This window comes from Dermacentor andersoni, chromosome 1, assembly GCF_023375885.2.
Source record: "Dermacentor andersoni chromosome 1, qqDerAnde1_hic_scaffold, whole genome shotgun sequence".
NCBI lineage: Eukaryota > Metazoa > Arthropoda > Arachnida > Ixodida > Ixodidae > Dermacentor > Dermacentor andersoni.
Window position 1 is genome coordinate 167,088,061 of NC_092814.1, and position 27,187 is coordinate 167,115,247.

Below are 27,187 nucleotides of genomic sequence, written 5' to 3' on the forward strand. Positions count from 1 at the left end.
AGCACCAAATGCAAGACGTCCCACCGACCTTTGGTTGCCACCGAGTCCCGATAGTACCCCTGATTTCAAGCAAACAACCGTATTTCCAAAAGTCTGTCCTGGAACTATTACACCTTTCCACATACCCCGGAGCACCTCGTACCTGTTGTATCCCCATAGCGCTCTGTGTTTCATTATGACTGCATTTCTCTTCCCCTTTACTGTTATTGTTTTTTTCCTGTGTTTCCGTATATCTACTGCCTTCGTGTATCCATATACCAAGGTATTTATATTCTTCTACCGGAGGAATTTCCTAACCCTGTATTGCCACTGTCTGTTCTCTGTTTTCATTGAATATCATAACACCTGATTTTCTAACGCTAAATTTCAAACCTAAATTCTCGCCTTCCTTTCCACAGAAAATAGCCAGACGTTGCAAATCACTTTGCTTGTTAGCTAGCAACACAATGTCGTCCGCATAAAATCAACCCAGAAGCTGCTGCTCTACTACTGTACCCGCCTCTATGTATGAAAGATTAAACCCGATATTACTTCCTTCTAGCGCCCTCTCCATCCTCACCATGTACATCATAAACAGCAGTGGGGATAAAAGGCACCCCTGCCTCAGTGCCTTGTTGATATCAACGTTCTCCTCGCTCCTCATTCCTTCCCATTCAATGCAAACGGTATTGTCTAGGTAAATCTCTCTCAAAAGCTGTAGACAATCGTCACCTAAGCCTTCCCCTTCAAGAATATCCCACAAAATGTTGCGGTCTACGTTGTCATAGGCTCCTGTAATGTCTAGAAAGGCCACATATAACGGTCTGCTTTCTACTTTTGATATTTCAATACACTGAGTAAGAACAAATCAGTTATCATCTAAACGCCTACCTATTCTGAAGCCATTCTGAACTTCTCCCAAAATGCCATTATTCTCTACCCATGCCTGCAGCTTTGATTTGATTGCCTGCATTGCTAACCTGTACATTAGCGATGTAATGGCCCACGCTCTATACGAGTGAATTCTATCTTTCTCCCCCTTACCTTTTGTGGGGATGCGCGACTCTCACGCGTCCCCTGATATGTTGGTTTTCCCGCACGGCTCGCGTGGCCTGGCGCCCGCGGCGGTCGGAGTGGTTGAGGCGCAGTACGAGAGATGGCGCGAGTGTTGCGCTGCTAACACCGCCGACAGGCGGTGTTACTGGGGCGCCGAAAGACAAGGCGCTTGCTCTTGGGTTCGAGATCGTCAAGCCGTGCGGACGTCCCACGCGGGCGCCGATCCGTGCTTCTGCGAGACCGCCTCGCGTGGCCTGCCTTCGAACGCGCCCCCGTTCGCGTGACCGTACGCGCGAACGACCAGGCGTTGGGACCCAGCATGGGGCGAACATATTCGCTCGCTATCCGGTCGCGGTGAGTCGGACTTCTAGATTTGTCGCGCGCCCATCGGCATGTTTTGTGGATAGCAACTCGGCTAGCAGGCATTGATCTATGAAAGGTGCAATAAATGCCCTTGTGATTGTTTGCACTACTGTGTTGTCGTTCCTTTGTCTCAAGAGCACGGATGGAGAACCCCACACTTTATAAATTAAATTCATTCTACGTTGTCGCCAACTGTCTAGTATTCATCTATCTTTTAAAGTTTTTTTCCACTGCTTTCACCAGTGCTTCCTAACTTTTGGGTCCTAGTTCATTAATCAGCCTAACGGGAACCTCGTCTAGACCTGTGGCTGTACGCTTAGGAATTTTTTCTTCGGCTTTCTTCCAGTTGAACTTTGTCAGCACCAGCTCCCTTTACATCTGGTTCTCTTTCAAGGTCTTTTTTTTTCTTCAAGTACAACATTGTCTTTGCCTTGGAAAGATTCCGCTGTGCTTTTTCGGATGTAATTTATTGCCGCTTCCCCTTCCAGTTTGTTTCCTTCTTCATTTGTGGGGCCATCTTTGGGCCACTACGCGAACCACTGCGTACAACAAAAACGCTCTCTCCTCCGCTCCTATGACGACGAGTTTTCTGCCAAGATCTCTTTTTGTTTCATTCTGGGGCTGCCTCTTTCCACAATTGGGCGAGCTTCCCGACAGAGTGTTTAAAGCCAAGCTTTCTTTGCGAACCCTCCCGGACTTCCCTGACCATGATTGTCTTGCCGAATAGCTCGTAGCATACTCACTTCTGTTTTGCTTCCTTGCGTACCTGGCGTGTGTGTCTCCTGTTCCAACCCGAACCAAGCTTATCTTGGAGAAGGTCCTCTTTCATTTTCTCTCGAAATGGACAACTGGTTGTGTAGCTCGGAGGTGCTTAAGTTGCCCAAGGATACGGGAGGACTCGGAATTCCCTACCTGGGCATAATGGCTACTGCACTACACGTCGGGTGGACCCAAGTCGCTCTTAACTCGGATATGCTCCTGATTCGAAGCTTTACTTCCTTTTTTCTTAGTACCCGACTCCCCTTGTTCTCGCAGAGCACATTTTCCCACTGTGTGCCTTACTCAGGTTCCCCTTCCACCATTTATGTGGCGGCTGCCAACTCTCTGGTTCACTCCGGCATCGATGTAGTTTCAACTGCAATCCAAGAACTAGTCGATATCATCACCCCAGGTCTCTTCCCGCATTGCGGAAGGTACGATCTGTCCATCCACAGGCCAAGCTAGAAGCTCATTATGGCCAGTTTCATCGACGCCAGGCGAGCTACGTTCAATTTAGCGCCTGGCGCGAGGGTGCCTGCCGTTGAGTTACAGGCCCTTCACAACCATCCAGGCTCGTGGAGTGTACCCTTCTTGCGGTGGTCGTGAGGATTCGGTTCATATCTTTACACAGTGTTTGCTTCCCGCAGCTATTCTCCAACGGATTGCTAGTCTTTTTAGTCTCCCAGGTGTTTCATATCAGACTGTTCGATTTTTGCACCCTTTGTCTAAGCAGGCGATCAACCAGTTCGTGCTTCTTCTTGTCGAGTGCTCATACCAAGCTTGATTGGCACGCTGTGATGCTGTTTTCGGGGGGCGAGCGCCGGGCCTTCACGAAGTGCTTGCGAAAGCACGGAAGGAGGTCTGGTTCCATCTCACCCGGGAACGGCATCACTTGGGCGACAGGAAGTTTCTTGAAGCGTGGGCTCATCCTGCCGTGATTTTTGATGAGTCAGGTCGAAAGCTCTCCATTAAGTTAGGGTGCATGCTCCTAAGGTCGCTCGGCTTGGCCGGTGTGTGCCAGTCGATATACGGGGTTTTGTTTGCTCAGTGGAACCCAGAGCCAGAACCTGTCATGTGCATCCCCCGTGTGGTCGCACTGCTCCGTGAATGGCTTTGGTGGTCTCCAAGGCTGTATGGCTTGACCTCTTTTTTTGTGTTAAGACAATCCGAGGGTCTGTCAGGCTCGTGTCCTGTAAGATCGACATGGCTGTTTGTGTGTTGAGTGCAGTAGTTCAGTCGCGCTGCACCACAACAGCTCCCCGGCCACTCAACCCGGGTAGAGGGGGAGTGCCGGGGTCAATCTACCAAATGATGTTGGGTTGATGAGTACATGTGGGCTCTGGGACTCGAGACCTCCGGGTGCCAAGCCCTCTTCCCATCTGACAACGGCACAAAGAAAAAAAAATAGGCCATTACGTGCCAGATGGTAGGATCGAACCTCGGTACGTCCCACAGCACAGGAGCCCGATGCTTTAGCCATTAGGGAACACCGCTTCTTTTTATGTTTGATTCCGGATCTCCCCATTACAACAAACACGTACCACCGACTTTTGCACTTCACGGAGGGCACTAAATGCATGTGATCTATCAAACCTTTGTTGAAGTTGTCATTTTAAAATTATTTAAAGGCTGTCAGGGGTTCTACGCGGGACAGCCGATCAGGAAGACATTCTTGTGACTTTATCGCTTCCAAAAAACTTAGCAATGCTCTCGTGAAAAAGCAAGCGCACTGGACGACTGCCATGGTCACATTGAAATCCAGCCTTGAACACCCATTGGGAGAATACACCTGCAAAATACCTTGGAGTGGCCTCTTCAAAGTCACAAAAATAGTAGTAATGTGTAAAAGACGAGGGAATAGGCCTGTCACACCTGTTTGTGCGACAAATTGTGAACCGCTTCATGTTCGTTCTCGACGAATTTTTTCGCACATTGTGTCAGCCCATTCAGTCGATCATTACCGGAATATGTGATCCGCACTGGGAGTATGGCGGGGACAATTCGTGGGTACTTGAAAGAAGTTGAAGCCAGCGTACGTTTCTCGGCCACACGTTTTCTCAATCAATATGTATTTTCTGCAAATTGAGAAAAGTTGTACAATGATATCTGTGATATAGTTCTGTAGGCCACAATCACACGCATACCTCGACCATGCCAACGCCAGCTAGCTCTTTGAGATAATCACCGCACTTGTAACATTGCGTTCAACGGGTGCGCAGAGCACATGCGCCAGTTTCCTTTACGCCAAAGATGTAAGAATGAAATGGGCATATTTAATACTTTTGATTCACCGCTTCAGGAAAGCTTCGCTTCGCACAGATTCCAAGATGTGCGTTGGATGTGCATAATTTTTTATATTCCCTGCATTATTTTCTGCTGGGACTACGTTAATTTCACTGTCCATTCCACACCTGTGCGTGGACGGATTTTCAGACGAAACTTGGCATTAGCTTAGACTTCAACACAGTGGTATCTGTTTACGAATGCTTCCGTTGATTAGCAGTTCGGTCTGCGGACAGCATAGTTCGCAAAATCTTACTTCAGTTCACGAACTACGCCTGAGTTCAGGAACTTATCGAGCTCACGCAGATCGATCTTGTTGCGCTCGGATAATTTTATTTATTTAAAGTTAAATATAAACAACTGAGGAGATAAGCATCGATGCTATCAAACATGTTTAGGGTCATTCGTTTTCGGGTGCAATCCGATAATTGCCGTGCTTTGCAATTTGGAAAAACATAATTATAAATGGAGCTTATACAAAACTAATCAATGCTGCCCACCTTTCGTGAGCTGGTTGGAAATATCATCATCATCATCATCACCACCACCACCATCAGCCTATTTTTATTTCCACTGCAGGACGAAGACCTCTCCCTGCGATCTCCAGTTACCCATGTCTTGAGCTAGTTGATTGCACCTTGCGCCTGCAAATTTCCCAATTTCAACAGCCCAACTAGTATTTTGCCATCCTCGGCTGCGCTTCCCTTCTCTGGGCACCCATTCTGTAACTCTAATAGTCCACAAGTTATCTACCCATATGACCTGACCAGCTCCTTTTTTTTTTCTTGAGAGGAAGCTTGAGCCAGGGCCCAACTCTGATGCAGCCTATTAAATACATACAAACGCAGAAATGCTTTTCTGAGATAACCACTGGACCGATTTTAATGATATTTGTCACATCACATCAATACATCAATCACATCAAGATAATTGTCCGCCCCCGTGGCGGCCTCGACGTTAAAAAGTTCAGCCTGGTACATCTCTCCAGAGCGCTGGCCATGGCAGCAGCCTTAGCGCCGGAAGACACGACGGAGGACACGTACTGTCCGAACGGCTGTCAAAACATCTTGGTGGTATCGACTCCGCGGGAAGAAAACGCAAGAGCTTACGCCAAGGTACGCAAGATCCATACGAGGGATGGACCCTTCGAAGTGGCGGCCTACACCGCAGCAGGAGAAGATACATGTAAGGGTGTTGTTCGCGGTATCGACCTGGACATTAGCGACGCGGAACTGAAAACCCTTTTCGTCAATCACCGAAATCCGGACCTCGTCGAGGTACGTCGCATCAAGCAAACTACAACGGTGGTGGTACTTTTTGAAGGACAAAGAGTGCCAAACCACGTTATTTGTGGTAACGTAATCATGCCCTGTTACCTCTACCGACGACAGATAGATGTGTGCTACGGCTGTGGTGAAATCGGACATAGATCCGACGTGTGTCCCAATCCGGCAAGTGTTTGAAAGTGTAGGGGCTGTGGAATCACTTCCCCACCTGAAGATCATCATTGCGATCCCAAGTGCGCTATTTGCGGTGGCGCACACCTCTCTGGGGACCGAAAATGCAGTCGAAGATTCCAGATGCCTTATATTGTGAGGCAAAGGCGTCGAAGGCGCCAACGACAGCAAGCACGCTGTACACAGGTGGCCGACGACATTGAAGACAGCGACAATCCCCAGCGCAAAGGGGTCATGCAAGAAATTGACCCCAACTTGCGCTCTCGCACGAGAGGACGCTCCAGCTCACGAGGGCGCTCCCGCTCCAGAGGGCGTTCTCGATCCAGAGGACAACCCAGCTCTGGAGAATCTTCTGGTGTTGACCAGCAACCCCGAGGACCTGGGGCAAGATCGAGGTCCCGTTCACAGTCGACCCCAAGAGCAACCTGGGCCGATCGAGTCAAGAACGGAGGCCTTGGGAAACCAGGACAACCGACAAGGGCAAGGTCTAGGAGTACTAATGGTAGGGCACAGCCGGAACGTGAGTCAAATCCCCGAATATTGGCATTAGAATCAGAAAATCGGAAATTAAGGCAAGAGCTGTCTGAGCTCAGGGAGGCTTTCAAATCCTTTAAAGAAAGGTCCGAAACACCCCGTAGTCAGATGGAGACAACGGCTCCAAAACCCTTGGCCGGCAAACCTAAACGTAAAGCCCCCCACCCCGTTCCCATTAGCGAAACAGAGGAGGAAGATTTAGAAACCTCTGAGGCAGAGGAGATGGGAGAGAGTGAGGCACCCCCCAAACACAAAAAAGTCAGAATAGCCGCAAGGTTAGCCACAATAGACAGGACTCTGGCGAGAATCATGGAGCTCATCACTAATCTAGATGCTCGAGTGGGTCAACTAGAAAGGCCCAAAGTTAAGGCAAAGGCAAGCGCAGCGGCTGCATCGGCAGTCCACGGAGGCACAAACGGTAGCCCGAGCGCGGACTCTAGGGGTTCGGGTAGTCAACCAGTGGTATCATAATGGCTTCAAGCGACAACAATAACATTAAAATATGGCAGTGGAATTGTGCGAGTTTCCGAAGGCGCAAGGCTCCCCTGCAGCAGCTCATTAGATCGGCCAAAGTTAAGCCGCACGTTATTCTCTTACAGGAAACACTAGCTAAGGAGGATATCTCTCTACCGGGTTACAACTCCGAAACCTTGACCATTCCAGGGGGTCGGGGAATAGCGACTTTGGTTCGAAAGGGTACCTCCTATGAAACTCACGAGCTTCCCAAGTACAAGGTTGGTCTAGAAGCACAAATGATCGAACTCATCCTGAAGAACAAAAAAGCAGCTAACGTGTATATAGCTAACGTTTATAGCTCTCCGCAAGATAGGAAAAGGGATTTTAAGACCCTCTTGGGCCGCATTTCCAGTAAGGCAGATACAGCCCCACTCGTAGTGGCTGGGGACTTCAACGCTCCCAACAAAGAATGGGGCTATGGTCATCAGAGCGTCAAGGGTACTAATTTAGCAACCACGGCAAGTGAATTAAAATTTGCTCTTATTACAGATGCTAACTTCCCCACGAGAACTGGTACCTCCACTACCAGAGATACAACCCCCGATCTTACATTCCTTCGGGGAATTGAAGGCTCATGGGACAATCTGCAGGAGAATTTAGGAAGTGATCACTACATAATTGAAGTCATCTTACAGACGCAACCACCACCACTAAGGAAACATGAATACGTGGACTGGGATCTCTTCCGTAAGCTGCGTAAGGAAACCAGCATAGATGACGAATCTTATGAGGAGCTTTTAGATCAACTAAAGGCAACGGTTAAGAAAGCTACTAAAGTAGTCTCAACAGAAATCGAAGTCCCAAAAATGGACTCCAAGCTAGCTCACATGCTGGAAGCGAAAAATGCCCTTCTAACCAGATGGAAGAGTCACAGACTCAATAGAAGACTTAGAGCCAAGGTCGCCCAAGTTAATCGTGATATCGAAACATACGCGGCTCAACTTTCACGTCAACAATGGGACGAAACTTGCTTAGAAACAGACGGCAGATTGCGCAGAGGAGGCAAATGGAACCTATTGAAGAGCCTACTTAATGACAAGCTCTCCAGAGGTACTACAAACCTCGCCATAAACAGGCTCGTCAATAAACAGATAACTATAGGGCGGACAGCAACAGAGGTCGCAAACGACCTCGCACACATGTACCTGCCACTTAAAAATGAATATGAAAACGAAGAAGAAATAAGCGAACCTTACTCCGGAATATCGCAACCGGACTTGGACAGTGACTTCACTGCAGCTGAGATAAGGCATGTACTATTTAATTTAAATGGGAGATCTGCCCCGGGTCCGGATGGCATCACAAATAAACTTTTGCGAAACCTGGACGATGATGCCATAGACATAATCATGGTCAAAATTAATAGTCACTGGAGATCCGGCACTGTCCCACCGGAATGGAGGGAGGCCAAGGTGACGTTTATACCGAAACCCGGCAAACCACTAACAATGGAGAACCTCAGGCCCATATCACTTACATCCTGTATTGGCAAAGTAGCCGAACATGCTATTCATAATAGGATAATAGAACACATAGAAAACCAGGAGCTTTTCAGACACAATCTCATAGGCTTTCGGAAGGCATTATCCACACAGGACGCCATGCTAATGATCAAACGGGCTATTATTGACGACCCTAGCAGGGACGTAAAGGGCCTCCTGGGTCTGGATCTTAACAAAGCATTTGATACGGTTGCACATAAACATATCCTACATGAAATCTCAACCTTGAACCTGGGAAGCAATTTTTACAATTATGTGAGGTCCTTTCTAGCTAATCGGACAGCTCGGGTCAAACTCGGGATAGTCACAGGCGGTCCATACAATTTAGGCAACAACGGCACACCACAAGGTTCAGTATTGTCCCCACTCCTCTTTAACATTGCCATGCACAGGCTCTCGGAGGAATTGTCCAAAATCCCGAGCTTGGGGCACGTCATATACGCTGACGATATCACAGTGTGGGTCCCAAGGGGGTCACTCGCAGCACTAGAGCAGACACTACAGGCAGCGGTAGACACCACAGAATCCTTCCTTAAGGGCACCGGACTCAGGCTATCACCTAGTAAATCTGAGCTGCTGCTCTTCAGACAGGGGAGACAAGGTGTTAGAAACCTTGTGCCTTTAGAAACTCTGCCAATAAAAATCACGGACAACACAGGACGGGTCATACCCAGAGTAGAGCAAATAAAAATTCTGGGTCTTCTGATTGACGCAAGGAGCTGTAACGCTACGGCCCTAAACCGTCTCACAGGTCAGGCCAACAGTACGTTAAAGCTCCTGGGCAGGGTCTCAAACCGAAATGCAGGCCTCAAGGAGGACAATCTCATCAGAGCATATCATGCATTTTTCATCAGTCATGTGACGTACATTGCATCATACCTGAACTGGGGGAAGGGAGAGAAGGCTAAGCTAAACGCACTTATACGCTCCGGACTCAAAAGGGCTCTGGGACTCCCGCACGGAACGAGTACCGAACTCCTCAACAAGTTAGGACTTCATAACACTATAGATGAGCTCATTGAGGCACATTCGATGTCACAAATTGCAAGACTCTCCAACACTAAGCCAGGGTGTAAAATTCTAGATGAAGTCGGAATACTGCCTCGAGGAGGAGATGTCTCTAAGTTCAAAATACCCAAGGAGGTGGAGACACAATTAGTTGTAGACCCCATACCTAGAAATATTCATCCTGTGTACAACAAGGGCAGAAGGGACGCCAGGGCCAAATGCATTCTGGGTAAACTGTACCAACAACACAGCTCAGCTCTTTTTGTCGATGCAACTAGTTATGGATCGGGCAACCGCTACGCTATTGCCGTGGTCGACGAGAGCGGTAAATTAATAAACGCGGCGTCACTAAGAACGACCTCCATTCATGCCGCCGAAGAAGCAAGCATAGCACTTGCAATTACAATGAGGAGAGGCTCCACGATTTTCTCTGATTCCCGTACAGCTATTAGGAATTACTCAGCCGGCTTCATCTCAGTGGAAGCACACAAGTTACTTATACACAGTATTAATACTCATAATTACGACCAACTGGATAGCTCACACCTAGTCTGGTTTCCGGCTCATCAGGGCCACTCGGTCAGCCCCAGTGGCTGCAATCCTAACAAGCAAGCTCACTCTGCTGTGCGAGATCTCACATGCCGCGCATCAGATCAGGAACTGCTCCAGGATGACTGCGGCTCCTACAAAGACCCACTTACTACTTTTCACGAGATCACCTCACACTATAGGGAAGGCAGGAGGTTTTTTCCTCCCCCCCATCAGAAGCTCAACCGAGCTCAGGCAGTCACATTAAGAATGATTCAAACTAAATCTTATCCCACACCTTTCGTGCTTAACAAAATTGACCGGGACTTTCCCGCGGAATGTAAAAGTTGTGGACACACTCCGTGTCTATTTGATCATATGTTCTGGCTGTGCCCCAACCAAAGGGCTTCGGATCTCAACAGTGAGGAGGACTGGAGTCGGCGCATATCCAGCGAAGTCCTCCAAGATCAACTCCTGGCCGTCCGGAGAGCTCACGACATCGGGAAAGCCTTTGGCCTACCGGTGCCTACGTGGGCGGAGCCACCGACTTAGCCTGGGGGCTTGTGCCCTCGGACCCTAGTTTCTCTGGACTAAAATAAAGTTCTTGCCATGCCATGCCATGTTGCATTTTAGAGAGAATGTTAAATTCTAGTCACTGTTGAAAACGAAATTTTAATATAGGGCTTGAACATGTTAACAAGGATATTTTTTTTCTTTTAAATTATAGGTTTTAAAAAAATGGAAGGCTGAAGTTTAGAAATTTGTCCCTCTGCATCAGAAACACATATCGCCATTTTGTAAACTGCATCTGCAAGAAAATCTAAAGCGGACAAACATTTTTATATATTTGCAGCTCAGGTTAATTCACCACGATGTCTACAAGGATTTCGCTGAAGTCATACTTACCTATGAACAGTACACTGCAGAGTGGTGTAAAATAAATACATTTTGTCCGCTTTATATATACATTTACATGCAATTTACATAATTCTGATGTATTTGTGTATAGGTGAGTAACAGAGTTGTAAACTTGATAATTTTGTTTTCTGAAGATTTGCTATTTTTGACAATCTTTCTTTATTAAAAAGATTGACGGCGTAAATAAAGAATCCGCTCACAACAGTCCTAGGTGTTAACTTCTTTCTTTTGATGCAGCTGGTTGTTGCAGAGAAAAACAATTTCTCCTTTCTCATGTATTTAGATAGGAGGCCCCGAAAGTTAAAGCTTCCTCTTAACGTCAACTAGAATATTGGCTGTCACCGTTTGCTCCCTGATTCACCACCACTCTCTTTCTGTCTCTTAACGTCACGCCTAACATTTTTCATTCCATCGGTCTTTGCGCGGCCCTTAATTAGTTCTCGAGCGCCTTGGTTAACCTCCAAGATTCTGCCCCATATGTTAGCACCGGGACAGGAACTTGGAGGTGAAGATACACCATATTATTATTGCTATCGATATATTAATATGGTATATCCCTCGTTCTCGCTTAGCACTCAAGCGAAAACTGGCGTATGTAAAGGTGTTGCTTTTTTTAAAAGTTAGCTGCTTGTTTAGTAGCCATGTTTAAATGAATAGGACAATGGTGCATTACATCGCATTTCCCGCACGTCGCATAATGTAAACAGCGGTAATGCGCTAGGAAGCAAATTGCATGGTTCTTCCAATTCCACCTTTTTAAATTTCACGCAATTTTTCTCACGAAGAGGCAAAGTGCTGCGTTGCGTGTAGCTCAATAGACAGTGCACGAATGTCGACCCATTCATTATTTATAAACAATACATTTACCTCCGTGAACGAAAACAGCGGAGTGCAGGGGGTGTAACTGTTCCCGTTCGTCCTCCCGTCGCTCTCTTTCCGACCAGGGACTAGACACTTACTCTCCGAAATTTGCACACGGCACGCACACTCCTGCAGTTAGTCCCTTGAGGGACGAAAGCACCCTTTTTAAGACTAACTGTCCAGCTACTCCCGTTTTCCCCGGCATTTTTTTTAAGGGTAGGGTAGTGCAAAAAAAATTGCTTTTATTCAAAGGGCGCTTCAGCTTGGGGCCATTTTTAATAACGTACCCTCTTTAAATACATGTGACACGCAGAAATGCTTTCGTTAAGCAACCACTACCCCTATTTGAGAGCAATCTTCGTGTTTAAGTGAAATAGTTAAGGCAATATGGTGACTGCTTAAAGGGAAGCTGAAAGGTTTTCCAGAAGAAATGAGTGAACATCTGTACATAATGGTTTTCAACCCTCCGAATTCGAATATTGTATCGAAATTGAGCGAAAAAAAGCGTAAACACATTTTATTTCGACAAAAAGTGCAGTAGAGGACACGCCCAGCTCGCGCGTCCCGTTTCCGCCTGTGATTGGTCGGGCGCCTCGTGACGTCAACTCTAGTAACCGACCGCTGCCGCTACACATGAAGCGCGGTGCCAGGTAGTTTGGTGCTTTTTTTCTGAGACGGTAATGGAAAATTTAGAGAGACTGCATTTTTCTGAGGAGTTCGGCGTTACTCCCTACATGTACGAGCCGATTGCGAAGAGCCGGCCTCTCGAAGAAGCAAACGATGCTGGTGCGAGCAGTGCTTTCGACGCGAACGAAAGCAAAGTCTTGGGATCTCCTCGTGTTGGAATGCTGTTTGGTGAGTATGTTTTTTGCAAAGCGATCTAGTGATCTCGCCGATCTTTCACCGATCTAGTGAGCTCGTTTCCGGTCAAACAACTGTAGTGTTGTGTTCCTGCATGCCTCCTCGTGGAACGTAAGCGGGGATGCCATCGTCGGCATTTGTGCGCTGCCCAAAGCTGTCGGCAATCTACAAAGACGGTTTAAACGCGTGAAAAGCTTCCCGGTTCATGCAGTACGTGTAGTGACCTTCATCTGTTGACTACCACGTTGACTACCACTCACGTTGATTACCACTCACGTTGACTACCACGCACGTTGACTACCACTCTACATACACGCAGACGCACCAACAATGGAATGCAGGATTGATCGAAGCAGATTACGATGGCACGCACGCAGAAACAAGCGCGGTCAGGCACGGTCGCGGACGCTGCGAAGGAACGAAACACTAGAGTTGACGTCAAAACACCGCGGTTTCCGGTCTCCGCTTGCATCGTCAGCGTCAGCAGCAGCGCGCGGCATTCGACGGGGGGCGGAGCTACAGCGCAATTTCAACCGACGATTACGTCGCTCCTAATTGAAAAAAAAAACCCAAATTTTACCTACATGGTTTATAAGGTTCCCGCATCCGTATATGAGCGTCTTATTGAATTCGACAGACTCTTCAGCTTCCCTTTAAGTGCAATAGTTAAGTTACAGTGACGATTGGAAGCCATTTCTGGTTCAGGCACTGAAATGTTTTTTTAGAGAGCAGCTTTTAGGCGCCCGTTCCTGCCGCGAGCGTCGGCGTTGGCCTCGCCATCGGCGTAACAGAGTGAACGAGCACAACAGCGAAGGATGAAAACGAACGCGGAGCGGGATATGAAAGTCGCGAGCCCCGAACGGCGGAGACCAATGAGAGTCGCCCCGTCAGTGACGTGAGCGGGCGAACTAGGTGTCATGCGGACCCGCCCGACCGCTTGATGCGTACTCGTATCTGGCCTCAACCTGACCGCTTGTTTCGTACTGTCGTGTGCTCGCGTCAGCTCTCGCTCTAGCTTGTTTGGTTTGCTTGGTTTGGTCTGGTTCTCGCTTGTTTCGTTGTCATGGTTTGAGATTGTTTTCTACAATGATGAATTTAAATCGAGACGGCGTGGTGGAAAGGTTGTTGGAGGCAGTGCGCCTTATCCGATTCTGTACGACAAGACGGACCCCGAATACAAGGACGCGGGGGCGACACCCTGTACCTCAGCCTCATTGATTTTCGAACGCAGCGACGCCGCAACAAAAGAGCGCTCACCAACACGATTATGATCAGTGGCAACGACGTCGCCATCTTCGTAACACATGGCTCGCGTTAAGAACGAAGGACGAAGAACGTTAACACAGCGCCGACCTGTCAGCAGATGAAGGAAAAAGCACGCGACATCTCACACTTACAGAGAGGAGGTGAGATTTGCACGCTGTCACGTTACTGCTGCAACGGCTCGCCGCTGGTTGGTGGGGCCGTTCGGCCGCAGCTACGTTTTAACATGGTTTTAACGCTAGCGATGCGCCGCGCGCGTTTTATCGCAAATGTGAATGGGGCTTTCTGCGACGACGATCGCTTCGAGATGGCGCCAGAGTAGCGCGCGTCGTCTGTTCACCGATGACGCCATCGATGAGGCATACGGCGAGCGCGTCAAAAAAAAAAAAAAAAAAAAAAGAAGCGCTGCATGAGCGGAGATTTGTCCGCGGCGGCGGCTCTGAATCCCGCCCACGCGTCACACGCGCGCTGCCTCTCGCGTTCTCCCCATTCCATAGGCAGTCGCGCCCCATTTCGCTCGTTTGTAACGTGCCGCACGAGGCAGATTGCCCGTGCCAGCCATTATATGGCGAAATGAAAACACGTACACCGCTGCGCTCAAATTTCGCATTAGGGAGTAGCGTAATCGTCGGTGATAAACGGAAGAGGAAGACGACGCTGTTCGATCTGTTGTCATCTCAGCTCTAATTTTTGCATAGGCTTTGCTATCCATTTAGTAATTTATTTATATCCTTGGAAGACGGCCGCATCTTTAAGGCGGTACTGTCCCTATGGGGAGGGTACGGCTGCTCCGGCACCGGCATCTTTAAAGGGACAGCGCCATCCGAAGGAAGCCAGCGTGGCGGAGGCGGCCATGGCCTCGCAAGGCGTGGAGCTGCCAGCCATCAGGGATGATCAGCTGTCCAGTGCGTCATCATCGCTCAGTGGGGACGACTCAACTATCGTCAACCCTGACGAGGAAGTGGCTGATATGGCGGAAGTGGATAGCGACGGCTTCAAGGTGGTGAGTCATCGGAAGCAAAGAACGGTCGGAATCCCAGTGGTAGTTTTGCCAACAGAGAAAGGTGTTGATTTGAGAGAGCAGAACCCTATCAGGCTCTTCGAAGCCATTAAAGTACTGCTGGGATCTGCTCCGATTCGCAGTCGCTTCACAGCGCAAGGTGCTAATGGTCTAGATATTGCAACGGAAGACCAAGTTGACATTCTTCTCCGGTGCTCTCAGATTGGTGACATAAGAGTTAAAGCCCGGTTGCCCCACTCCTACATGACTAACACATGTGTTATTAGTCGAGTACCAGTCTGGTATTCGGAAAGCGACCTTCTTGACTACTTGAAACCGCAAGGCGTTCTGCACGTGAAACGTAGGATGCGCCGGCTGGAGACTCGAGAAAAAGAATGGGCAGCGAAACCTACTAACTCTGTTGTGCTAACGTTTGCTCCTAACACCGAGCGCCCAGAAAAAATTGACCTCGGTTTTACCAAGCATGCGGTCAAAGAATTCGTTGAAACTCCTCCCCGATGCTTTAAGTGCCAACGCTTTGGGCATCTAGCCAAAGTTTGCATCAAAGATCAACGTTGCAAACGATGTGGTGGCGCCCACGATTACAAAGCCTTCAAGGCAGATTTTGCTTGCGCTAATTGTACGGGTGACCATCTAGCGAGTTTCCATGGCTGCCCCTTCCGTGTAAGTGCCTTACACCGTCGATTGTCCTTCATTAGTGGTCCCAAACCACAACCTACTGAGAAGCCGGTACCTGGAAGTGGCGAGTTCCCTGCGTTAGAGTCGGAAGTTCGTGGCGTGGTAACAAGCAACGTCAATGAGCGACCTGACCCTAGCAAGACGGCAAAGTCCTCTGAGGGTGAGTCGGTTGTTCGATCTGCTTCAGTCAAAAGTGTCCAAGTTCCTCAGCGACCAGATCAAAGCCAGACTCGAAGACAACGAGGACATTCCCTTGCCTCAAAAGATATGAAGAAATTAGCTGCAGTGGCCAAGAGTGGGTCCCAGTCCGCATCTTTTGTTGAAGTTATGAGACAGTGCGTCCAGCAAAATAAGGAGCTCAAAAATCGGGATCTGTCCGACCTTCTGTGAGTTATATTTGAAGGCCTCCGTTCATAATGTTCAAGCGATGCAGACTGGCACCCTGAAGAACTTTCTACAGCTCGTTCTTTCCTTTGAGTCCATGATTACCGCCTTCGCAGCGAACTTTACCTTATAATATGGCTAATTTTTTTCAACCTCGTGCAACTAAAAATCCCCGAAAAATGCCGTTTATTATGCAATGGAACTGCGCTGGGATTATAAGTCGATCAGCAGAAGTGAAATTATTTTTGAAAAAAACTTGTGTTCCAGTATTGACTTTCTCGGAGGCTGGCCTACCAAGCGGGAAATCTTTGACTGGGTATGTCGCACACAAGAATTGCAGCATAAAGTCATTTCCCGCAGGAAGTGCCGCCCTTTATATTACGAAGAGAGATTCCTCATGTGGCTTTGAACGTCACCGATCTTTGCTCCGATAGTAGTGAGGTAGCTGCTGTGAGGATACGGATCCGCTTCCGAACTCTTTCTATTGCATCCGTATACGTGTCTCCGCGGGAGAAGGTAGCAATAGATTTGTTTCTCCAGCATCTTTGTGACCGTTACCCAGCGCCCCGAATTATCTGCGGTGACTTCAACGTACATCACTCTGTCTGGGGTGACAGGAACACAGATTCCCGCGGACGCAAACTTGTAGAAGTTATCGACAGTTTGGACCTCTGCGTGGCCAATGGCGGAAGTCCCACTTTCTTCCGGCCTCCAGCCTCAGCCACATCTATAGACCTAACCTTGCATTCACCTGACGTCCGTGTGAAGTGGTCAACTGCACCTGACCGCATGGGAAGTGATCACTATCCAATTTTAGTGTTTACTGCCGACTTCCATATGCGCGGCGCTAAAATGAGCCATGTTGTTAATTGGGACAAATACAGGAAGCAACTTGCAAGTGTTTCTGGTGATGTGATAGACAAAATGATTTATGGTAAGATGGCTGCTACCACAGCGGTCAAGTTGCCTAATCATTTTCCGACTCCGGATTTAAAACTCAGGAACCTTTGCACAGCGCGCAGAAGGGCGTAGCGACAACTGATGCGGAAGAAGGACGACAGATCCTTGAAGACGACCTTCAAAAGGCTTAACTCTGCCATTCGACGCCATACGAACAAGCTCTGTAGGTCGCGGTGGGCGTCCTTCTGCGCTAGCTTGACTGTTTTCTCACCGATGACGAGAATTTGGCGAGTCATTGGTAGCCTTGCTGGTGATCCTCGTCCTAGTAAGCCTTTCAAAGCGCTTGCACTGCGTAAGCAGAAACTTCTCGCATGCTTGGCAGAGGAATTTGCACATGCATTTGTACGTGCAAGTTCAGGAATTTATCCATGCGTTCTGTCTGCAACATCTACGTCTGTTATGGACGCCCCGTTCACACTTCGAGAGCTACAGACAGCACTCAGCAGCCCGCGGCGTCGATGTGCACCAGGTCCTGATGGCATTACCAACCAGATGATGCAGAACCTACCTCTAGAACACCGGAAGATGCTCCTAAGCTATCTCAATCGAGTATGGGAGACTGGCGACGTTCCTCCTTCATGGAAGGTGGCTTGTGTTATCCCAGTGCTGAAGCCCGGCAAAGAAGTGACATACATGGCCTCGTATCGTCCTGTATCACTGACGTCGTGTGTGGCTAAGCTCATGAAAAAGCTGGCAAGTCAGCGTTTGTCTTGGTGGCTCGAAGATAGAACGGCTCTGCCAACATGCATGACTGGATTCCGCACAGGTTTAAGTGCACAAGATAGCGTCTTGGACTTGATAAGCCACATTGAACATCAAAGAGCTTTCGGCCTCTCAACACTAGCTATTTTCCTAGACGTATCAAAGGCTTATGATAGCGTCCTGCAGAGCTCAATACTAAATAGTTTGCAGGCCATAGGAGTACAGGGCTATCTTCTGTGATTCGTTCACTCATTTATTAGTGATCGTAAAATTCAAGTGCGGTTAGGAAGTACCATAAGCACCGAAAGCGCGGTATCGCGAGGTGTACCTCAGGGAAGTGTTCTTTCCCCAACGCTGTTTAATGTCGTAATGGGTGGTCTTCCCGCTGAAGTGCAAAAACATTGCAGGCATATCCATATGTCGATATATGCGGATGACATTTGTATTTGGTTAACCGGATATCAACACAAGCGTTTAGCTCTGATAGCTCGACAGGCATTACTTTCAGTTCAAAATTACCTTCAACGTGTTGGGTTGACTCTCTCGGTGGAAAAATCTGGCTTCATCATGTTTCCAGGTAGAGGAAGACGGTAGGCGCGGTTGAAGATAGACCTTGATCAATGTTGCCTTCGTCAATTGAAGCCCAAGCGCTTTTTGGGCGTCATTATTGACTACCGTCTACAGTGGCGACGAGCTGTGGACTCTATTGTGATATCACTATCTCCGCGTCTCAATGTGATTCGTAGAGTTGCAAATGAGCAATGGGGAAATCACCCTTTTTCAATGATCAGGTTGCACGATGCACTAGTGACGAGTCGAATAATGTACCAGCTCCCTTTAATTTCCCCCTCGCTATCACAGCTGGAACGACTTGAGGTTTTGCACAGAAAGGGCCTAAGGAGGGCTCTTGGCGTTCCGCAGACTGCTCCTAACAATGCAGTACTTTGAGTCTCTATCGAGACCTCTTAGCCTAGTCGCTTCACAAAGGTTATTGATGCAAATTGGCCGCCTCAAACAGGCGATAGCCGGGTGAGCCCTTCTACAGAGCCTTCGAAAGAGATCTGATTCCCGAGCATACTTGGCCCTTAATACTCTTGATTACCTGGGTCTTGACGCTAGAGTTCGAACTAAGAGTTGGTCATTCGCGAGTCTCGATTGTTCGTTGACAATTCCTCACATTCGCGCTAAGCGGAGTTCTCCTTTGGCGGCAACGCGTTCGCTCGTACTGGAACATCTTGAGACTGAAAATGCACGTCACCTTCAAATTTTTACTGATGGCTCTGTGGACAAGGTAAGAGGATCTAGTGCAGCTGCTTTTCACATTTACTCTTTGAAGTATGATTGGTCGGTTCGCTTCATTGCAGTCGTGTCCTCCACAACGGCCGAAAGCGTTGCCATTGAGGCAGCCCTGAAGAAGCTACGGTTTTGTACGCCTCAACCTGTTGTCATTCTTACAGATTCAAAATCCGCCCTTGAAAGGTTAGAGCATGGGTTCCCTAGTGATGCCTTTTGTCTTAGCTCCCTACGCTCGGTGCACAATCTCCATATCAAGGGCTTCTCCATACGTTTTCAATGGGTGCCCTCGCACATAGGTATCATAAGCATAGAGCGCTGTTAGGGAATCCATTGAGAAAAGTGCCTCAAGAGGACAAGAGACTCTTCAGAGAAGCAGTATTGTGCCACTTTAGTTCTTTGTGGAGCTCACCTCACAAGCCATGTGTGACCAAGGGTCTCAAAAGAAACCAAGCCACTTTACTGCTCCGCATTCGCACGGGCTCTGCTCGTACCCCCGCGTGGATGTATAAGACTGGCCTGGCGTTGTCTCCATTATGTTCAACGTGTGGTGTGTGCGGTGACATAGAACATTACCTTATGTGCTGTACTCTGTATAACGCGGAAAGGAGTGTGTTATTCGGGTCCCTCAAGAAGACAGGAATTCCTCATAGTTCTGAGACGAAGACGAAGTGTCTGCGAGCCAGAACGCTATTTCTCTAGCTCAGCTGTTTTTTCCTTATTTCTGCGTACATATTTGGAGAGCCGGCATGGATCATGGCGCGGATGCAAGTTGACGTTCCCGTGCCTCTGCCGGGAATGGCGACTTCAGCGGCGGCTGCGTCTAGGAAGTGGACCGGCCTCCAGAGCGACACCGACGGCGATGACACAAGCGTCTACTCGCTCAGCAGTGAGGACTTCTCCGATGACACCTTCGAGCTTGTGCAGAGCCGCAAAGCGAAACGAAGACACAGCACCAGGGCATCCATGTCTTCGAGCACGCCAACAGTAGGACCAACTCAGAATACCGCAGTCAATGCGATTCTATTTGTACCAGAACTCGCTACCGACAACCTGAGGCGACTCAACAGAAAGTCCGTATCGGTGCAACTTGAAGCGGTGGCGCCAAATCAGATAGCAGACGTTAGAGTCAACACACGAAAAAATGTGTTGGCTATCGACGTCACACATGAGACTGCGCTGAGAAATTTGACTAAAGTTACAAAACTAGGTGGCGTTAAGCTCCGCTCGTACATCCCCCAGAACAGTGGTTCAACTACTGGTGTCATCTACGAAGTGGACGTCTCGATCTCCAGCGCCGACTTGCCGATTCTAGTGAAGCCTGCCGTCGATGGCGTCGCCATAACACATGTGTATCGCCTCGGCACATCCCGCTGTGTGAAAATTATATTCAAGGGCGAGACTCTCCCTTCGCACGTCAAGGTCGGCCATTTTAGATCCCAAGGCCACTGCAATGCCGCAATTGTATGAGGCTGGGACACGTGAGTGCCGTGTGCGAGAACACGAAAGTTTGCTCACGCTGCAGCGAACCCCATGCTGCAGACTCTTGTGCAGCCACGGTTCTGAAATGCACCAATTGCCTTGGGTCCCATGATCCAGGACTGCCCCAAAATGAAGAAGGAAAAGGCGATCTTGAAGCAGATGGCGAGAGACCAAGTGGTTTTGATGCTCCGGTCTCTGATGAATACCTTTCGAATGCTCTTAAATAACCTTCACACTCCGTCAGCGCGAAGTGCAATGCAAGTGCTGGATGCTCTCAATTCAGTACTTGCAACACTTGAGTAAGCATCATGGCTTACCCGCATCATTATATTCGCACTGAAGTCACAACGGCTCGGATTTAGCTTTAAAAAAAATATAGTGTCACGCACTGCAACGTACTGCTGACGCCCACCAGATCCTTGGTCTTCAGTGGTGACTTCAACGCGCATCACCAGCTATGAGCTACCAAGATTGACGGCAGCCTAACGTATCGACGGAGCACTTGCTTTGACTTGACTGATTTCCACGCACTTTGCTGCGTGCACAGACAGTGTTCCCTCTATCCTGCTTTCCTCTTTCTGTTCCCCCTTTCCCTTCCCCCGGTGTAGGGTAGCAAACCGCACGCTCGTCTGGTTGACCTCCCTGCCTTTCCTCTCTTTGCTATCTCTCTCTCTCCCCCCTCATAGTTCTCTTCAGGACATTGTATTCCCGCGCGGGAACCAGTTGTGTAGGAAGGAGGTTTCTCGCCTTCTTTTAATTTAGCTGCAGGACACGGATTTGGCCTCCACATGGTGACCTTAGGAGTGACTATGTGTAGTTGTGAGGTCTGTGTCTGATTTATGTGATTTATGTATTTTAAGTGTCGCTACGGTGGAGCAATTGCCAGCAGCAACTGCAATGCTAATCCCACCAGTAGCCTGCAACCACTCAACTCAACTCAACAATTTTTTCAGGCTTTTAAGAATTGTTCAATGAAAAAAAATTCGCCTAGCCAGGTGCGCGACGAGTTCGCGTCCTCGCCGGACCTGCAATAAAAGTTTCTTCACGCCTAGTTTACAACTGCATAGCTCTTCACCAAAAGCGATCATTGTAATTCTGCAAGATACAACTATTAGAACATCTCAAGTGGATAAATACATTAGTCTATGTTCTACGCAAGATTTTTATATTGTTTACATGTTTTCTAGAAATACCATACAGAATTTATTGGTATTCAAACCAAAGTATTATCAAAAGCTTTTGTGAATTTTAGGCGTCCTAATATAATGTGATATAGCCTTCCCTGTAGAGTTTTGGAGTTATAAACCTGGCGCTTCATTTTTTAATGCTTTTTTTTACAGCTTTCGTAGATTTTGCGCAACTAAATCAACATTCTACTCTCAGCAGTCATTACACTCCACTTTTTCTTTAAAACGCTGCATTTCTATTAATGTTGATTCCGAAGTTGCCAAATGTGAGCGCTTATGCGTTTTACATCTATTTAAGATTGGAGTATCCGAGATAAAGTATCCTTTCACCCCTGAAAGCGGGCGTTGGTGACGCTGCAAAATCCAGTAACAGAATTCACGGGGATTTTTTCCTTTGCAAGACAGGCCTCACGAACGAGCGGGCGAAATTTTTTTAAAGAGAAGTATCCGGGCCTGTTACACATGGTTTTCAGTATGTCTCCGTTACCTAAAAGATCCGTTGTTGCAATGGTGCTCCAAAGAACGTTGTAAGCATTTCCCATATCTTCCCACTTGCTGAACTTGCAAGAGTTTGTTTTGCTTTGTCTTGTACTTTAATTAAAGTGGCTCCCTGTAATCGTGTCCCAGAGTACGGTGGCCCGGCCTACCGCCCTTATTAAGTGGCGCTCGGCCGGAGCGGTTGCCGGCAGCGTTGGCAAGGCAAGGTCCGTCTGGGGCAAGCAACTCTCCTCCTCTTCCTATGGTGTGCAAAAAACAGCGTGCAATAAGGCTCATGTGGACAACTACACTAGATGCAGCACGTGTGTGGTGCGTGCAGACTTCTGCTGACGCGTGAAAAGTTTACACAGGGCAATCAAGACAGAAAGAGATACAGGTTTTAATGAGACGCCGGAGGTGTTAGTCTGGCTGATCGCCTGACATGCCACTCGAGATGCTGGGTGATAGTTAGGATATAACAAGCAATCGAGACTTTACGTCAGTGATGCGAGCATCTCAAGTTAGTTCGTGCACGCATGAGAGGAAACCTGCTTTTGCATGAGAAGCAGTGTGATCGAGCTTTACTATTTAAAAACGTACTGATGATTGCGAAATCGAAGGTCAGACAGGAACGTGGGTAAATGTTAGAAGTGTTCTGTTTCAAAAAGCTGTTTTCTGACAATTGTGTGAGCGTGTCGTACATGCTCCTGATAAACAAAGATCTTCTCTTCTTAGGCATAACTGTGCTTAATGTTGTACTGATCATTATGCAGTCACTACGACTGTGCTGTTACGCACATGCCCTTTCGGGTCTGTTGGGGACAGCGTTTCTAGAAATAAAGTCCGTTGTAAGATAAGTCTCCTATATACAACTTTGTCTGTGGCAACCTCTCTGTTTTTTTTTTCTAGCTTACCTTTCTGTCCGATGGAAATGTCCTGCTTATAACCTTGTCCCAAATCATCCATCAAGCTACCCTCGTTAACTATACTTATAAGCTTTAGGAAGGTGCGAATGCGGCCTAGTTAGCCTGATATCCCGAAGGAGATAACAGCTTGACAAGATGAGACGCGAATGCAGAACGTTTGTCTTCTAGCTTGTCCAGTGTTCATATATCATTGTTTTATGTTATGTAACTAGAGTTCCGACTTTCCAGTTTTAACCAAAAAATATCCAGCGGAAAATACGTTCCTCATTAGGTTAAAAGGGAAAGCGGCCGACTTTTTCTATACTTGGTGTTATTCAACTTTCTTCCAATCTGCGTGACGTATGGCAATAAATGCGAATGCCGCCCAAAAGAACGCATTTGATTGTGAAGACTGCGCTTGCAATAGGCTTGCAATAGTCGATGTGTTGAAAAAGGCAACAAGCAATGTTTGCTGCTATGCAATTTAGAAATAACTTCCATACACTCTTCCGCAGGTTATACCATAACGGTGGTGAATGAACAAATAACAAATCATAAGTGTGCTTTTCAATCACCGTGACAGTTCTTCCTTGCAGTAGCCATGCTTCACTTTGAAATTCGTCCAAAAAGCGTATGCTATACTCGCATCTAAACGAATCCTCCAACTGAAACTGTTCTAGACACCGAAGTCACATGCACTCCTTACTTATTGCTTTATCGGCCGTCATGCGGTACTGACTCTTGACTCTCTGGAAAGGCGGTTCAACTTAACCCTGAGAATTAAAACAAACATAGACGCTAAGGTAAAAAAAAAAAAAAGGTGTGAGGATCTTTGACGTGATGTCATGAACAGATGCGCTCTGTATCAACATTTCAGGATACCCCTGCGCTGAGTTAAATACCGTAATGTAAGCATTTCGCAATGTCCACTGAGCCTTTTTTTGCTACTCAAAGGCAATAATGGCGTAATCAGATACCCTTTAACGCTCCTAACCCATTCGATGTTGCCGACAATGCCGGAAGTTTTTCATAGACATTCCTAAGTTAATTGTTACGTCAATGTATTTGAAACCTTCAGGTTAGTGCAGTAGCCATGGAACGTTAACAACATCATCTCGGCTAGCGCCGGCAAGCAGGGCACGCACTCCGTCGCGTCGACCGCTCAGTGGGTGTAGCGATGTACTTGCACCGCTGCGTTGCGGCTTATCCATGCCCCGTTTGAGTCTGCTGGATTCGTCGATCTAGTGTTCCTGCTCATACCGCGACAGATGCCGCGTACTATCTCTCGACGGCTGTGCACCTGTTGCCTATGCTCATGCTCCCACACTCTGAAACAGTGCACATTCACAAAGACATTCTTCGGCGTACCATGCGAACTCTCATACCTCCGTGTGGTTCCGACTTCCCGGGTGACCTCACCCGTGAAAAGGAAGTATCGCTGCGAAGAGTTCGCTATAAGTGCGGTTGTCACACCGGGCCATCCGCGCACAGTGGGGACATATCGACGCCTCTTCTAGATGCCCGTACTGTCCTGCGCCAGTGTGCGAGGCAGATCTGTAGCACTTGCTATGGACATGCCATGATTTGCAAACGGCTCGTCGACGTCATCTGAGTGGTGTGTGTCTTCACCCCAATCGGCCGCCAGACTTTCACAAGTGGATTTATGGCCCTCATCAATGCACGTTTTTTGGACTTTTTGCGGGAGTAAGAGCTTCATAACCATGTGTAACTTTTTCTTTTGATGCCGTAGGGTAAACTAACGCAATAAAAAAATTCTCACTGCGTCATGCATCTGCCTATAGCAATCGGTGTTATCAGAATGATCCCACAAGATGGCGAGGCCGTAGTTCATGACATCATTGCAGCAACAACGCCTTGAACATTTAATGTATTTGTTCATACTACAGTGCGAATTGACATTGCCAATTGACGCTGCTGGATTGACAGAAAAGGAGTGACGATATTTGAATGCGTATATCGTAAACCTCTAAAACTCCGTGTCGTCTTCAGAACACGGTCCCATTTCCGAGTGGGGTAAACACTCGACTTCTTCCTGTGTCGACGAGAGAAAGAAGCCGAAGTGGCTGTGAACTAAGAGACCCCTCTCCCCCCCACTGCCCCTCGTGTTAGCTCGTCAAGATAATTAGTGACCTCAGCTGCCCTGTGCTTTTAATAGTGGTATATAGGCGTTATACACACCAGAAATGGATTTTCGCGCAATGTTTTTCTTTTGTTGGTCGGTATGTCATCACAAAATTGCGCTGAGCAAAACAGAAATCCTTGCCTTCCGGTAAGGTTCGAGTTGCTAACCACGGGCTGAACTCACCAGACCTTTAGTTCGTAAGCGTTGTTTGCCATTGTCCAGCCGACTCCGCAGAGGACTAGAGCTTCGCATTGGAATCATCAGAACGCTATGCATGAAAGTTGGAAGACTGATGCAATGAGACGTGCCACTTGGCGCATGGTTCGAGTAGTACGAGAGTCTGTTGTTGCAGGCACTGGAACACTATGCGGCTCATTGAGGAGGCAGATTTCTTTGTGCGTGAAGCCTTATGCAGTGAAAAACAAACTTCAAAGTCTTGTCAGAAGTATATACATAAGTGAATGAGCAGTCTTTACCCAACGGCATATGGCGTCAACAGTTTATAAATGACCTAGATGCTTCGTGAAGTGAATGTGCTAACGAATTTATGAGAGCCTAACGTGGCTTCCCCTCATATATGAATATTTCGTCTCGCTTGCTCGCACAAGCGAAGAGTCGTGCATAGAGTCCTGCGTTTCCAGGGGAAACCATTGATAACTACATAATTTAGCGACGCTGGCATTGATGGTACGCAGCGTGGCTCATGCATATATAAAAAGTACACTGAGCTTGCAGCTATGAACGTCGGCATTGAAAGATAAATTAAATTCGTTACGCCTCAAGGTGATTCTTAAGATGCCAGCATTTTTCATAATTGACTAGAAAAGGGAATTCACTTTTGACGTATGCAGTTTTGCACCGAGCAATCTTTCGCCTTTGCTGAAAAGCTGGTTCCTTTAATGGTTGGACATCAATATCGTGTCGTTTTTCAGTATACCCGTTATGGGGGGTGCCACTCTGTTTTTGGCCACAAACGAAATCAGTGGATGGATGTTTGATCTCAAACTGCGGAACTAGCAACAAACTTGCTCAATGAGTAACAGCTTCCTTTCTGCAAATTTAAATGGAGTCCTTAAATTGTGGCAGAAACAGTCTTTTATACGTTATGCAATTAAGTAACAATTTGCACTCACTGTTTCTATCAGATGCCATATGAGGACTTTCGAACTGAGCGTAGTTTCTGTTATTAGCTGCTGCTTCAATGTCAATACCATTGTACCTAAAAATATAAAAAAATAATCATTTCTACTCGCAACTAAACTCGAGAGTATCAGTACACCGTATGCTTACGTTGAAACAAAGCATCAAAATATACAATGTAAGTAACGCAGAGACGCGTGCAGGAGGACCTGTTTTTGTCACTACCGGGACAAATACAGTTTCTCACCAGTATAGAAGAGCAATCACGAAACCATTATGCCTACCAGACAGCATTCAAGCTACCCTTACCGTTAGAAGCCTCATGGCCGGTTAAACGCAAACACCGTCGTCGGCTTCAGATCAATGGGGATGTCCGCAATGTTCGCACCACTTTAGGTCCGTTATTGTCGTCCGAAGACCACACCCGTGGTAGGTGAGGTCGGCTGGAGGAGACAAACGGCGCGAAAGCAGCTGCGTCACTGTTTTGCGAGGATGAGCACGAGAGCACAACTCGGCAGACTCAAAGAACTGTGCCGTGTGCCGCCTGGCCGCAGAGTGTCTCGGTTGCAGCTCCCAATTCCAGTTTTATGGCGCATAACGGTTCAGTGACTTTTTTTGTCAGGCGATCCTCGGAGCGCATCTCTCTCCCGCCTCCACTCATCTGTTCGCAGCCTGCAGAGGAGAGAGTTGGGGACTGCCGCAAGAAGCTAAACAGCGTAATGCATGGGTTTCTCCCCCTGAGGCTGCACTTTATGTTATTATTTATTTATTTCTCGCACTCCTCCCAGTCTGGTGCAAGGGTAGGTTGCCGGCGGCCCGGGGCGTGGAGGGATCGACCTGGTTACAGGGATACTTCTAGCTGACCACGGAGACGCTCTCTGCTGCCATACCGGCGCGCGCGCTTCGCAAGATGGCTCGCCGCCTTTC

At 47.8% G+C, this 27,187-nt stretch overlaps 1 protein-coding gene across 1 annotated transcript in view; it reads right to left on the bottom strand.

Moving 5' to 3' along the window:
- The window catches only part of LOC126547079 (uncharacterized), an 87,654-nt gene extending 60,811 nt beyond the window's left edge, over window positions 1–26,843 (bottom strand). The window contains exon 1 of the mRNA XM_050194930.3: window positions 26,570–26,843. Coding sequence (XP_050050887.1) covers window positions 26,570–26,584 — 15 coding nt within the window. The 5' untranslated portion in view covers window positions 26,585–26,843. The remainder of the gene's footprint in view (window positions 1–26,569) is intronic.
- Between the last annotated feature and the right edge of the window lie 344 nt (window positions 26,844–27,187).